At 35.3% G+C, this 16,692-nt stretch overlaps 1 protein-coding gene across 6 annotated transcripts in view; it reads right to left on the bottom strand.

The window, feature by feature from the left end:
• The window catches only part of VPS8 (VPS8 subunit of CORVET complex), a 277,646-nt gene that overhangs the window by 100,214 nt on the left and 160,740 nt on the right, over positions 1-16,692 (bottom strand). For 5 of the 6 annotated variants that reach the window (XM_082461426.1, XM_082461424.1, XM_082461428.1 and 2 more), the window contains exons 36-39: positions 15,487-15,634; positions 7,618-7,707; positions 7,020-7,062; positions 3,602-3,720 (exon numbers count right to left, since the gene is read on the bottom strand). In XM_082461426.1, the coding sequence (XP_082317552.1) occupies positions 3,602-3,720; positions 7,020-7,062; positions 7,618-7,707; positions 15,487-15,634 (400 nt within the window). The remainder of the gene's footprint in view (positions 1-3,601; positions 3,721-7,019; positions 7,063-7,617; positions 7,708-15,486; positions 15,635-16,692) is intronic. The other variant, XM_082461427.1, reaches the window with a different exon arrangement.

The raw sequence follows: 16,692 nt of genomic DNA, 5'->3' as shown, positions 1-16,692 counted from the left end.
TCAGGAAAAATCTTCATCATCAAAAATCAAACTAATACATTTTAAAATTTCAAGCATATTTTCCTGTTGGGTAATGATTTACAAAGGCCTTATTTCACCCAGTATCTTGGGAGAAACCTATTCCTGCAAACATCCAAGAGGCATGAAAAAAAAGTCAGTATTGACAGAGCAGGACAAGCATGGTTAAGGGGACAGGCTAATGGTCCGGTGACTTTCCCACGGGGTGACCTTCCACCGAAGAGCTCTACAAGAAAGCCCTTATCTGCCCCCATTTGAGGTTTTCTAAGGCCAGGATTTTATGTATTTTTTTTTTTTAACAGTATTTCTTCAAGTTCTTAAGATACTGGTTTTAACTATGTTGTATACTGGCAATTCTTTATTTTATTGAAATTTTAATTTATTTTATCTAGTACTCATGAATTTTTAATCTTGTATTTTATTCTTGGATGGCTTTACTTAGCTTGTGTTTTCGTTGCCTATTTCAGTTTGTTTTTACAACCACATCATTTATTTCCATGTATTTTTATAGTCTTTTAATTTAACTGTATATGGTATACCTCATTTTTACCTTTTGGTTTTTATATTTAGAAATTTGATTTAAAATTTTTCTTATTTAATCCAGAAATTTTAGAAGAATTACCTTTTTTAAAGGTTACTTTATTCTTGGTTTATAAATAGCAGACTGGGGGAAGCACGGCTGCAGAGATAATAGCCATGGGAAGTGTTCATACCCTAAATAGAGGAATTGTTCTTCTTCAATTAAATCTCCACATTAACCTGAAATACATGGTAGACACCTTTTAAATATTTTGTCTCTCTTGCTCTTTAATGCTGGTTCTTAAAATGTTAACTTGGATAAACTCTAGAAACCCACAGGCTAAAATAACAATCCATGATAATGACAATTCTAACCCCTGAGAGCAACACAGCTGAACGTGAATTAGTTTCTCATGTTACATAATCAACAGCTTTCTTTTTCAGGGAATTATGTGCATAACAAAGCCATATTCTTTATTATATGTAATCACTGGACACTGGGGTAGATGGACATACAAAGTAGGACAGGTATAGATTCTACCTGGGAAAGGACTGACAACCCGACTTCCTGCAGTCTAACTTTAAGGAAATACTCCATGACATTAAATCTTCTGAAGAAACTTTTGGAAAGAGATATTACAGACAATTCATTATCAGGCTTTTGGATACTTCAAATTTTCTAGGTAGATTAGGGTTGGTGGCAATAGCTCTTGTTCTCACTCTCTCCAAACCAAAAACAAAGCAAAGAGGAACAAGGGAAACAACCATGAAAATCCCCCAAAATTAATGTTTGGTATTACATAAAATCAGTTCAGCATTTTCACAAAAATAGTATTTACATAAAAACTAACATGCAATGTTTTAATTATTGCTATGAACGTTGTTCAGAAAAGAAGCAAAAACCAGTTGTTGGAGGGTGGAGGGGAATACAGAGTGGTGTGAGAGGCACGTGTGTGTGTCTAAGAGAGGAAGAGACAGATTCCAACTCAGATATATTTTTTGACAAAAAAATACAGAATAAATTACCCTTTCACCACATCAAAGGAAGCCTTAGTCCTGTCTCTGATTAAGAGATAAGAGTTCAAATATAGTCAGAATAATCCCTAGAGTTCTGGAGGCACGAATTTTATATCTAATTCTACCATTAATATATGTGAATCTGGACATATTTCAGCTTATGTGAGCCTAAATGGCTCTATTTATAAAACATAATTGTCATTTTTCCTTAAATTTTCCATGAGAAGAAGGAAGACTATAAAATAGATGTTAGGGAGGAGACAGAAGGGTTGAAAAATATTTATGTATATTTATGTATAAACATAGCTTTAATAGTTTTACCCTTTTGTGTTTTTCTATCAAAATATAACCATGTCCAAATGCAGACAGTTAGCCAAAAGATAAATGAAAACTAAAACTTAGGAATGGAAAGATCAGGGCAAAAGGAATGTTGTAAAGCCCATAATACATTTAAATAAAGACTGAACAACTATGGGAATTGTGGATACAGAAAAGAATGTATTGTTAACCTTAATGAGGTAAAATAACATAACTAACTAAAATTCAGAGGGATGGAGAAGGGAGGCTGGAGCAAGTGTGTATGAGTTCACGTAAACTTCCTTACTGGTCGGACATCAGAGATATTATAAAAACCGAAATGTAATTATAAACGATACTTCTAATCTATTACAGTTATTTAGATTTTTTCAACTTCAGGGAGATTTATTAAGAGATAGTGTACTGAAGAACTATTTATTTGAATTTCAGAATTTCCTCAGTTTTACATAAGCTTCCTAAATGAGATTAAATACTATATTTTTAAAGCAAGCATTATTTGATTCAATTTTTCTAAAATTATGTTAACCTAGGTAGATAAAAAATATCTAGAGTGATGTTCACCAAATGATAATGACAGTTATTTCTGGCTGATAAGATGGATACAGGGTAATTTTTTTAAACATCCCTCTGTGTAACTTTCTGTATTGCGGGATTTAAAAAATAATGGGTATGTATCATTTCACTCAAAAAAGTTTTTTAAATAAAAAAACCACATCTATTATATAAATGTGTTTGTTATATACAATTTATATTCTAAAGCGTATTCAAAATTTATGACCTTAAAAAAACCCTTGACAAAAACATAAAGGAGAAATTTACCCATCTCATAAGAACAGAAACATACCAAGATTATCATTTTCATTGGAACATGTATGGCAAACTATATATGAAAAATTTACCCTGTTTCCCATTTCAGAAGCCCAGGCAGTGGAAGGAGGCCAGGTGGTGTTAAGTCAGAGGCCAGAGCCTGGAGGAGCAGGCGCAGTTATGCCATACGTATCACACTGCTAACTTTACTTCTTAAAACTACTGCACAATTTAGCTGTCAAGTCGCATCTCGCCCCCTTGGTTTCTGCTTCACTGCTGTAACTCCCACCCGCCCCACGTGCTCTACTATATCTCCTTCAGCTCTGCGTTCTCCCTTTTTGCAGTCTGGAATCTGTTACAGACGTGGTTCCAACCTTGGCTGCACAGTGGAATCATGTGGGAAGCCTTAAAACATACTGATGACTGCGGCCCAGCCCCAAAGACTTTAATTTAATTGATCTCAGGTACAGTCTGGGATTTTTCAAAGCTCCCCATGTGACTCTTAAGTGCGGCCAAGGTTGAGAACTACTATACCGTAGCCTTCTTGACCTTTTTCAGCTTTCTCTGTATCCCTTGAGGCTTTTCCTCCAGTGCTTCACGCTCACCTTATCCACGGGGAATGGTACAGATGATAAATGGACGACACATCCACAGTACCACTACACGGAATACACAAAAACTCAGTCCAGAGAGAACAAGGACATCTAGTATTCACACACCTAAATTTTGCAGCACAGCCAAATCTAAGAATATAAAGCCTTTTGTGAGAACAAAGCAGACAGGCACTCCTCATAATAACTTTAGGAGTCTTATACTCCTGGGAGCACTGAACTCAGGTAGCTGAGAGGGCAGTGGAAATAGAATTAATTCCTAGTTTCAGACCAGAACAGATTTTTAAAAGCCTCTGTAGTCACTCTCCTACCTCTCTCTGCTGCTGGTTCAAATTATGTGAATTTCTCTGGCAAAGGGCAATTGTCTCCACCATGGTCTCTTCAACGTTCTTCAGTGAGGGGTCCTCTTTGGTATCTAGAGTCAGAAAAACTGTTAACATCACTCAAGGATATATTACTGATAATCTCAAAGCCTCTGTAAAAAATTAAACAATTTTTTCTCTGCATACTTTTAGCTTTCTATGATATAATCATGTATAAAGACCTGATACCAAACTTCAGTAGATTAAAAGCAGGTAGTTCTTTGCAACAGTTTTCCATATAAATGTCTGACATTCCTAGGACATAGAAAGCACATCATACTTAGCATTTTAATGTGCTTTAGCTATGGAAAATCCCCAACCATTTGTCTGTGGATTAGTTAATAGAAAGATTATCTTTTATCTTTCTTGCTCTACCATTTCTTCCTCTATTTCTTAAATGTATGTATTTCTCCAAGATACTATCTCAGGCCCTTTTCTTTTCATTTTTTTCAATAATTTCAGCCACTCTTCTGGTTTTAATTCCTATGTCCTTGCTAATAACTTTCAAATATACACCTCCAGCCCTTATTCCTTTCATAATCTGCACGTTGAATTTTCACCAGGCTCTAGGACATCTATCTCTACATGGACATCCTGCAGTCACTTTGAAATTTATATGTGCAAAACCCAACCCATTTTTCTTACTTCAAATCTGCTCCTTCCCCTACATTTCCAAACTAAGTTAATAGAACCATGACCTTTAAGTCAACCAGTTTATAAATCTTCACCATCTTTGATGCTTTCACCTGTACATTCAAATAAATTGTTAATTTTTTTAATTCTACTTCCACACTCTCATATACCCACTACTTTACCCGAGTGGAGCCCTTCATCACCTTGTTTGCACTACTGCAGCAGCCTCTAAATTAACTTTTGACTTCCAAATCGTGCCTTCCTCATTCCCTTTTATACTGTCACTACAGTTCTCTTAAGCACAAGTCCAAACATATGAGTCTCACGCACAAAAACTATCAAAGACTTCTAATTTTTACAAAGAGAATGTCAATAAACCTCTGATCCTAAGTAAACACAGTAAACATCCTGGTGCATCTTCCCACCCTCGGTGCTCTCATATCACCAGATTATTTCCTCCTCCCCAAGGTAACTAGCCAGGCACTTCCATGCTCATGTTCTCCTCAGCCCAGAAGACCCTTTCCTTGCTTTTGTCTATCAAATTCCTATTCATCATTCCAATCGTGATTACTTCAAAGGTCACATCTTCCACAAAAGAATCTCAGTTACAGGTAGTTCCCCAATTTTCCACAACCCTTTGCCACTCTCACTGTACCTCTTTTATAGTATTTGATTCTACATGCACTAGAGGTTTTTACTTACATATCTGTCTCCTTCAAGAGACTGTAGCTCTTTGGGCGAGGACTGTGTTTTAGCCATCTGTGTATCACCCACAGAAACTAGCCCAGTGCTGTGCAAGTACCAAATCCTTCAAAACTCCTAAGCACACTGTCAAAATTGAATCTGACAGTAAATGGCAGTTATGAGACTATTACTGAGACATTTACCTTCATCGGAATTCAAGGAATTGGCTTCCCTACACATATCACCTGCAAATTACTGTAGTGATTTGGGGGAAACATTCTTTTTACTTTTCCCACAATCCTTCATGTAATGTCTATAAAAATTATTCTCATAACAGTAAATTGAAAAATGCCATAAATGCAACAAATCTAACAGTCAAATTGACTGAACATATACTAAAGCACAAAAACAATAATTAAATGTTTAGTTGGACTAAACATAGAAAGTCAACCAACTGCTATGGAAGTTCCAAAAACAAATAATCTATGGAGAATTAGGGTAAAGGTGTTTAGGGGAATGTGTGGGCTAAGGGGTCCAAGAAATGTGTTAGTGGGTTAAAAAGGTAAAACAATCTAAAAATCACCTATCAAGTGTTTCTCTGAACTTTGGGAGGGATATTTTGAAAATGTCAAGTAATAGGAAAACAAATAATCCAATTCAAAAGTGGACAAAGGGTATGAATAGACATTTCTCCAAAGAAGATATAGAAATGGCCAATAAGTCTAAGAAAAGATGCTCAACATCACCAATTATTAGGGAAATGCAAATCAAAACCACAATGAGATGCTACCTCACACTCATTAGGATGGTTACTACCAAGAAAACAGAAAATAAAAGTGTTAGTGAAGATGTGGAGAATTTGGAAGCCTTGTGCATTGCTGGTGAGAATGTAAAATGATATTGCCATTACCGAAAACGGTATGGTGGTTCCTCAAAAAATTAAAAATAGAATTACCATTTAACTCAGTAATCCCACTTCTGGGTATACACCGAGAAGAACTGAAAGCAGGGACTCAAAAAGATATTTCTACACCCATGTTCATAGCAGCATTATTCACAATAGTCAAAAGGTGGAAGCAACCAAGTGCCCATTGATAAATGAATGGAAAAACAAAATGCAGTATATACATAAAACAGAATATTATTCAGTCTTAGAAATGAATGAAATTCTGCATGTGCTACAACATGGATAAATCTTGAAGACTTTATGCTAAGTGTAATAAGCTAGACACAAAAGGACAATTACTGTTTGATTCCACTTATGAGATACATAGAGTAATCAAATTCAAATTCATCAAGTCAGAAAATAGAATGGTGGTTACCAGGGGCTGAGTGGGGAGGAGGGAATTAGGAGTAATTGTCTAATGGGTACAGAGTTTCAGTTTGGGATGCTGAAAAGGTTCTGGAGATGGATGGTGGTGATTATTGCACAATGATGTGAATGTACTTACTGCCAATGAACTGTAAACTTAAAAATGGTTAAAATGGTGAATTTTATGTTATGTTTATTTTACCACACTTTTACAAAATAAATAACTTTTTTTTAGTATCAAGGAATATAATAGGAATTACATACCTATCTGTGACAAAGCCATTCAAGATTTTAAACTGTTTCAAGTTTTACTGCTTTCTGCTAAAATTATATAAATTCAATACAGAAACACTAATTATTACTTACTGATTAGAAGATCTGCTTTGCTGTTGTTCAGCACATTATAGTAATTTTTAAGATGTTAGTTATGTACCTCATTTATAATAACCAAAACATAAGTACAGGAATATAACTAAAAAATTAATCAATACCAGTGAAGAGTACCTAATTTTCTGTCCAATGAGCTCTACTGACAATTAGCATTGCAAAACCACAGTGGTTAATATTACTTCCTATTACGAGCCCTTGAAAACAAGCCAAAATTGAGATCAACGTCAAATAAACAGTAACATGCAGATCAATGTGATTATTACTTAATAAATACAGTTTATCACTTAATATCTTTTAAAACATGGGGCCCATGGAAAAAGAAATTGTAAATTACACTCGAGAACTTACTTTCATCTTGATGTGTTATCTCCTGAAGTTTGCTTTGTAGTCTCTAGGAGGTAAAAGGAACACTTTTTATTTCTAATCCACCAATACCTGAATTATCTTATTTTAAAGGTAAACCCCAAGAAACAACAAGGTTATTAAGAATGATCTCTGCCATTCAGAAGAGAATTTTTGTGTATATAGAAAGCACAGGGCTTCCCTGGTGGCGCAGTGGTTAAGAATCCGCCTGCCAATGCAGGGGACACGGGTTTAAGCCCTGGTCCGGGAGGATCCCACATGCCATGGAGCAACTAAGCCCGTGCGCCACAACTACTGAGCCTGTGCTCTAGAGTCCGCAAGCCACAACTACTAAGCCTTGGGATTAGTATCATGTGGGATACTGGTGTATCATGACATGCATGATAAAAATATTTAGAAATAAAATGTACAAAAAAAATGTACTGTTGTCTGCAGCTTACTTTGAAACATAAGAAATTAAGATGGATTGACAAAAACTTACACAATGTTGTATGTCAATTTTATCTCATGAAAAAAAGATGGATTGATAAATGGGTACAGGGCTAGACAGAAACATGACAAAGCAAATACAGTAAAATGTTACCTTTAGCATTATTAAGAAGGCACCATGAATATCTCCTTTCTTTTCTAATAGATAAGCAGTGACTTCATGAAGTTGATACTTCTGGGTAATCTAGGAAAGAAGAAAAGATAAAGCTTTTTTGTTCAAAAATCTTGTTTGTGGAGTCAGAAGATCCTATTAAGGATGAAAATAACCCCCATGATAATAAATAATGAATTCATACCCTAGTAGTATGCTACTTTACAGTATAACATGCAAATATTTGACTTTCTAGTCTTAGAGTGGCCCATTTGGGACTCTGACTGAACCAAGGTCACTCATTTTTTTTTCACTTATTTATTTTAAAAGTTGTTATGCACCTGAATCAGGTATATCCATTGCACAAAAGGTAACATGTATACATAAATAGTAATAATATACACCAGAAATTAATAAGTGTAATTATTCACAAAATATTTAGAACAAAATGACAATGAAAACTCTATACATTAGCTTGTGGGATCTTAATAAAAATTAATAAACTAAGAGTTTCTAATAAGTAAAAAACAAATGCCAGTTAAGCTAAGGTAAAAGAAAGAAAATAAGTACAGAAAAGAATGTCATGGAAAGAAACAACAGAGAAACAATAGTGAGGTTTAAAAGAAAATCCTAAATTAGTCTTTGAAAAGACTAAAAACATAGAATAAAACTTTCTTAGGAGTAAGAAAAAAGAGAGGCACAAATAACATATTATAGGTTAACAGATCAAAGGAGGAAAACATGTGATCATCTCAATAAATGCAGAAAAAGTATTTAGTAAAATGCAGCACCCATTTTTCACAAAAATAAAAACAATACAAAACACTCTAACTCAAACTGGTAATGGCACTTTTTTAATTTAATAAAAATTATCTATCAAAATCCTACAATAAACACCATATTTAACATAAAATGTTAGACACATCCCCCTTTAAATCAGGAACAAGGAGAGAATGCATACTATCACTGCCTCTGTTCAATAATATCCCAGAGCTCCTAGATATCTGATGAGGGAATGAAAAAAGTATAAGATTGGCAAGAAAGAAAAAAAACTACCATTATTCTCAGAAAAAATTATTGTCATAAAAAAATCTAGAAAATATTTGAACGAAAAAATAATTCAGGCTGGTTGCTAGATATAAAACAATGAACAAAAATTAATAACATACACTAGCAGTAACCAATTTAAAAAAGTCATTTCAAAAAATTTCCTTTTAGAAATTTCATTTCTAATGAGCCTGAGTAAACATGGAGGGAGTGGAGCCACCTCACACCATGGCCCTACATCTAGCCAGAGCAGAGAGAGCCACTGCAGGTGCTAGCACGCATGCCTGTGCTTGGGAGGGAGCAGAGGCTGCTTGGACTATAACCCTTCCTCCAGCCACATCAGAGACTGTCACTGCCTGCACACAAATACGTGCAAGCACTAGGGAAGGAGTGGAATCAACTCAGGCCCTCGTCCTGCCTCCAGCTACGGTGGAGACTGCCACTGCTGGTACAACTGCACAAAGGTAGAAGTGGAACCAGCTTACTAGTGTGGTTCCTACTGCTCTGGCCCTGACCCTGCCTCTCCCCAATGCGTGCATACCAGGGAAGAAGTGGAACAAGTTTAGAAGTGCAGCCCCAAGCCCTTAGGTCCCAGCCATATCCCCAACCGTGGCGAACACCACCATAACACTGGGAAGAAGCCCAACTCTCTCAGAGATCCTGCTCCAGACCCTTAGGCCTTGGCACCACCCCTAATAGGGCAGTGACTCTAGCCCTACATGCCAGCAATACACTGCCTTGTAGCACATAACAGAGAAAGATGCAGCCTATGCTCACTTTAAAATTAGCTCTTCCACCAGTGCCACTGGGGACAAGCAGACTTCATAGGGATGCTCCCACATATGGACATGCCTTCAAGACTGGGATATGGAACTGTTTCACATAATCTCACACAGAAAAACAGAGAATGTCAAGCAAGATATAAAAAGAGAGGAATATGTTTCAGATGAAAGAAAAAGGTAAATTCATTAAGGGGGTGGGAAACAAATAAAAAAAGTGATAAATAATTTACTTGAAGAGTTCAAAGCATTAGTAATAAAATGCTAACTGAACATGGGAAAATAATAGATGAACACAGTGATAACTGCAAGAAAGAAATAGAAAATATAAAAGAGAATTATCAAAGCTGAAGAATACAATAACTGAAATTTAAAATACACAAGAAGGAGTTAACAACATAATGAAAAATAAGCTAAAACTGACATCAGTGAAATACAAAGAACCATAAGAGACTATTACAAACAACTATATGCCAATCAAATGTATAACCCAGAAGAAATGGACAAATTCTTAGGAAGATACAACCATCCAAGACTGAACCAGGAAGAAATAGATAATATGAACAGACAAATCACAAGTGCTGAAATTGAAACAGTGATTCAAAAACTTCCAACAAACTGAAGTCCAGGTCCCAATGGCTTCACGGGTTAATTGCATCAAACATTTAGAGAAGAATTAACACCTATCCTCCTGAAACCCTTCCAAAATATTGCAGAGGAAGGAACACTCCCAAGCTCATTCTATGAGGCCCCCATCACCCTGATACCAAAACCAGACAAAAATACCACAAAAAAAGAAAATTACAGGCCAATACCACTGATGAATATAGATGCAAAAATACTCTAGAAAATACTAGCAAATTGAATCCAACAATACATTAAAAGGATCATACACTATGATCAAGTGAGATTTATCCCAGGGATGCAAGGATTCTTCAGTATCCACAAATTAATCAATGTGATACACCACATTAACAAACTGAAGAATAAAAACCATATGATCGGGACTTCCCTAGTGGTGCAGTGGTTAAGAATCCGCCTGCCAAGGCAGAGGACATGGGTTCGAGCCCTGGTCCGGGAAGATCCCACATGCCGTGGAGCAGCTAAGCCTATGTGCCACAACTACTGAGCCTGAGCCCACGAGCCACAACTACTGAAGCCCATGCACCTAGCGTGCTCCACAATAAGAGAAGCCACCACAATGAGAAGCTAGCGCACCGCAACGAAGAGTAGCCCTCACTCACCACAACTAGAGAAAGCCCACGGCGCAGCAACGAAGACCCAACATAGCTAAAAATAAATAAATAAATAAATAACCATATGATCATCTCAATAGGTGCAGAAAAAACTTTTGACAAAATTCAACGCCCATTTACGATAAAAAAAACTCTCTAGAAAGTGGGCATAGAGGGAACTTACCTCAACATAATAAAGGCCATATATAAAAACCCCACAGCTAACATCACTCTCAATGGTGAAAAGCTGAAAGTGTTCCCTCTAAGAGCAGGAAAAAGGCAAGGATAACCACTGTCAACACTTTTATTCAACAAGTTTTGGAAGTCCTAGCCACAGCAATCAGAGAAGAAAAAAGAAATAAAAAGAATCCAAATTGGAAAAGAAGAAATAAGACCATCACTGTTTGCAGATGAAATGATACTATCCGTAGAAAATCCTAAAGATGCTACCAGAAAACTATTGGAACGCATCAATGAATTTGGTAAAGTTGCAGGATACAAAATTAATACACAGAAATCTTTTGCATTCTTATACATAACAATGAAAGATCAGAAAGAGAAATTAAGGAAAGAATGCCATTTACTATCACATCAAAAAGAATAAAATAATTAGGAATAAACCTACCTAAGGAGTCAAAAGACCTATACTCTGAAAACTATAAGATGCTGATGAAAGAAATTGAAGATGACACAAACAGTTGGAAAGATATATCATGTTCTTGGATTGAAAGAATCAATATTGTCAAAATGACTATACCACCCAAGGCAATCTACAGATTTAATGCAATCCCTTTCAAATTACCAATGGCATTTTTCACAGAACTAGAACAAAAAATTATAAAATTTATATGGAAACACAAAAGACCCCAAAGAGCCAAAGCAATACTGAGAAAGAAAAACGAAGCTGGAGGAATCAGAGTCCCTGACTTCAGACTATAGTACAAAACTACAGAAATCAAAACAGTATGGTAGATCCATGGAACAGGATAGAAAGCCCAGAAATAAACCCATGCACATATGGTTAATTAATCTACAACAAAGGAGGCTAGACTATACAATGGACAAAAGACAGTCTCTTCAGGAAGTGATGCTGGGAAAACTGGACAGCTACATGTAAAAGAATGAAATTAGAACATTCTCTAACAGCATACACAAAAATAAACTTAAAGTGGATCAAAGACCTAAATGTAAGACCAGACACTATAAAACTCTTAGAGGAAAACATAGGCAGAACACACTTTGACATAAATCATAGCAATATATTTTTGGATCTGTCTCCTAGAGTGATGGAAATGAAAACAAAAATAAACAAATGGGACCTAATTAAACTTAAAAGCTTCTGCACAGCAAAGGAAACCATAAACAAAACAAAAAGACAACCCACAGAATGAGAGAAAATATTTGCAAACAAAGTGACTGACAAAGGATTAATCTACAAAACCTACAAACAGCTCATGCAGCTCTATGTCAAAAAAACAATCCAATCAAAAAATGGGCAGAAGATCTAAACAGAGATTTCTCCAAAGAAGACACACAGATGGCCAAAAAAGCTCATGAAAGGATGCTCAACATCACTAATTATCAGAGAAATGCAAATCAAAACTACAATGAGGTATCACCTCACATAGCTTAGAATGACCATCATCAAAAAGTCTACAAACAATAAATGCTGGAGAGGGTGTGGAGAAAAGGGAACCCTCCTACACTGTTGGTGAGAATGTAAATTGGTACAACTGCTATGGAGAACAATATGGAAGTGCCTTAAAGAACCAAAAATATAACTACCATATAATCCAGCAATCCCACTCCTGGGCATATATCCTGAGAAAACCATAATCTAAAAAGACACATGCACCCCAATGTTCATTGCAGAGCTATTTACAATAACCAAGACATGGAAGCAATCTAAATGTCCATTGATAGAGGAATGGATAAAGATGTGATACATATATACAATGGAATATTACTCAGCCATAAAAAAGAATGAAATACTGCCATTTGTAGAAACATGGGTGGACCTAGAGATTATCGTACTAAGTGAAGTAAGTCAGACAGAGAAAGACAAATATCATACGATGTCACTCATATGTGGAGTCTAATTAAAAAATGATACAAATGAACTTATTTACAAAACAGAAACAGACTCACAGACTTCGAAAACAAACTTATGGTTACCAAAGGGGAAACGTGGGGGGGTGCAGGGGGATAAATCAGGAGCTTGGGATTAACACATACACACTACTATACATAAAACAGATAACCAACAAGGGCCTATTGTATGACACAGGGAACACTACTCAATATTCTGTGATATTAATAACCTATATGAGAAAAGAATCTAAAAAAGAATGAATACATGTATATGTATAACTGAACCACTTTGCTGTACATCTGAAACTAACACAACATTGAAATCAACTATACTCCAATAAAATTTTTTTTTAAATTTCCTTTTACAATGTTAACAAAAAGTATCTAAGAACAAATTGAGGAAAACGTGCAAGAGCCTTATGTAAAATATTATATTTTATAACTTTAGTTATAAAACCTCACCAAAGTGGGTAAAAGGCATTTCAAAAAGACAACCATGTTCCTGAATGTGAAGACCATACCATAAGATGTCAATCCTCCCTGAATTAATCTATAAATTCAATGTATTTTTCATCAAAATCCCAGAAGAATATGTTATTTTTATAGGAATGTGACAATGTGATTCCTAATTTGATGCAAAATAGTAAGAGGCCAAGAGTAGCCAGAGAATTTTAAAGAAAAAGAATGAGGAAGGAAGACTCTTCTTCCAAATAATAAACCTTATTTTAAAGCTGTATTAATTAAAATATGTGGCATGGGTATAGGGAAAGACAAATGACCAAAAGAATAGAACAGAATTCACAAAAAGATCTATGTATATTTGGGAGTTTGGTGCACAGCAGTATGGCATTATAAATAAGTGAAGAAAGGACAAGAAAATGCCACATGGACCATTAGCCATCCACATGGAAAAAAAGTATAAATCCCTCTCTTGATCTGTTTACAAAAATAAATTCCAGATGGACTAAAAGCCTAAATGAAAAAAGCCAAACTATAAAACTCATATAAGAGGATATCCTTAATGCCATTAAAGTAGGAAAGGAAATAAAAGTCACATACACAAAATTTTAACGTTAAAGGAAAAGACTGATAAATTAAAATAGAAGTCACTAAAAACCAAGTTAAAAGACATGCCATAATAGACTGGAAGAAGGCATCTCCAACATATAAAATCAGCAAAGGACTAGAGATCCAGAAATTAGAAAGAACTTCTAGAAATCAGTAACAGAAGGGCAAAACCTCAATAGGAAACTGGGCAAATGATATGAATAGATAATTCAGAGAAAAGAAAACCCAAAGTGTCATTAAAGATATGGAAAGATATGCAATGTTATGAGTAAGCAATGATAATCATCACACTGGCAAAAATTAAGAAGTCTAAAAATACTAGAAATCAGCAAGGATGTGGAAAAACAGCAAATTTCAAATACTGATGATGAGACTGGAAGCAAATAAGAAATCAACTTGGCAATATGAATAGAATTCAGCTACTCTATTGTCTAAAGAATTCCACTTCCAGGCATACTACTTAGAGAAATCTCAGATGGGCACAAAGAAGGTATGTACAAAGATGTCCAAAGTAGCATTGTTTATAATGGCAAAAGATTGGAAACACTCTGAATGTCTGTGAATAGGAAAATATATAAACTGCGGCACAGCCATTCAATTGACTATTATATGGTCATTAAAATGAATGAACTAGAGCTATTTGTATTAAAAACTGATAGATAAAAAATTAATAAAAAAGCAATTTGCAATAGGATATTACTGTATGATACCATTAATACAAATTTTAAAAACATACAGAACTGTACCTTGTGTTTTATAGGTAAATTCATATACAGGAAAAATTTTAAAAATGGATGGGAAGGATAAACTTCCCATCTTCAGGTCAGTAGTAACCTCAAGGGAGACATGACAGATATAGGATGCTTTATTTCTAAAACAAACAACAAAGATCTGAAGCCAGTATGGCAAAACATTAACATCTGTAAAGTTGGGTTGGTGGGAATATATGTACCCATTTTGCACATTTCTATGTATTTTGAAATATTTTGTAATTTAAAAAATTTTAATTGTGTGGGCAGTTTAGGACATGGATGCAGAAAATACAGGCTACTGTTTCATGAGTATTGATAGCAACAATATAAAGGTAGCTTAAAAACAAATTTTAAACAGGGAACATACTAGCCTCTTATGGTAGATTAAAATATGTGTGTATGTATACATATGTACATATGTGCATACATGCACACACACACGCACATTCATTACCATTTGGAAACAGGAGAAAACAAGGAAACAGAATCAAGGCAATGACTGCGTAATTGCCTTCTAGTCTAGTAAGTCACATGGCACAACAGGACTATCTAACCATCAGTGCCTGCAAGTAAGAGCTTGGTTTTTCCCTCTTAATATTTTTACTGTATTCCTTTTTCTCTGATTATCCTGTTGGCTAGAATGCCTGTGAAACTTGATGAATAACAATGATGGACATATGCTGTTTCTGACTTTACTAGAATAAACAGAGAGGCAATAACACAGCAATGGAGAGCATGCACGATGGAGTCAAACTATCTGGGTTCAATCTCGGGTGCTAGCACTTACTAGGTATAAACTTAGCCAACTGATTTAATATATGAATTTCCCTGTGCTCATCTGTAAAATGGTGAGCAATAAAGAAAAGTTTACTCTTGCCTTCTCTACATTACTGGTCTTACCTGAATAGTTTCTTCTAGGCGGTAGCACTCAAGGACTTGCAGTGTCTCTATAACCTGGTTTGGGCTGAACTGACACAATAGCTCAATGAACTGCTCTGTAATACAAGGAGATATCTGCAGCAATTCTTGATTTACATGAATACCTTCCCTGAAAACAGAAAAGGCAAGACAGTAGCATTATTTAATCATATCATAATTAAAGCTACAGGTAAAAAGTATGTTACCTTAAAACCAAGACTACCTTTTGATCAGATAAAATCATGAATTAAAAGTCTTAATGTTACTTAGGTTATTAAGGTGAATTATACACTACATCAGAAACATTCTAAATCACAATATTTCTCAATTTACATTGAATAATTAAGGAAATGATATTCAGTGGAGGCTCCTCTAAATCATACCTGAAGTTGTACTGTTGCTCTAAAAGAAACAAAGATGACTCAATTTAGTTTAAACAATTTGATCCATGAGTAACTATATATAATAAGCCATCTTCTAGTCTCAACAACTGTCCCTACTAAACTTCCCTTATAGCACCAATCACATCATGTTGTAATTACTTCTTCAATTATCTATCTTCTCTAAAAGACTATAAATTCTGTGAGGGTAGGCATCAGTACCTTCTCACTAATGAATTCTTAAAGCCTACAACAGTGTCTTCCATGTAGCAAGGGCTAATTATTTGGTTGTTGTTAAAACAAATAAGTGGATGAATAGTAGGATATACAAAATTTATGGTTCATTTGCCTTGTATGCCAGCCACTCACAAAGCCCACTATTCATAATGCCTACACAAAAGCTGTGGGAGTATTAGTTTTACCATGGTGGACACTACTGGAACTATTTAAAAAATCAACTGCAGTTCATTGGAGATATAAGAATCATCTTCTCTCTACCTTCAAAAGAAGTCAGTTCCTTCTGGGAGTCCTATCTTCTCTTCAGAATTCCTCAACTAAAGCCCCTTATGTAAAGAACTGGAACAGCGTTAATAACATACAAAAAATTGCTACAAAAACTCCCTACAAACAAAAGTCCAGGGCCAGATGGCTTCACTGGGAAATTCTACCAAATGTACGAAGAAGAACTTATACCGATCCTTCTCAAACTCTTCCAAAAGACTGAAGAGGAAGGAACACTCCCAAAAACATTCTATGAAGCCACCATCACCCTGATACCAAAACCAGACAAAGACACTACCAAAAAAGA

The sequence above is a fragment of the Balaenoptera physalus genome (assembly GCF_965194825.1).
Source record: "Balaenoptera physalus genome assembly, chromosome: 4".
Classification (NCBI taxonomy): Eukaryota; Metazoa; Chordata; class Mammalia; order Artiodactyla; family Balaenopteridae; genus Balaenoptera; species Balaenoptera physalus.
The sequence above is the reverse complement of the archived record's forward strand: the minus strand, read 5'-3'. Positions and strand labels throughout refer to the sequence as shown.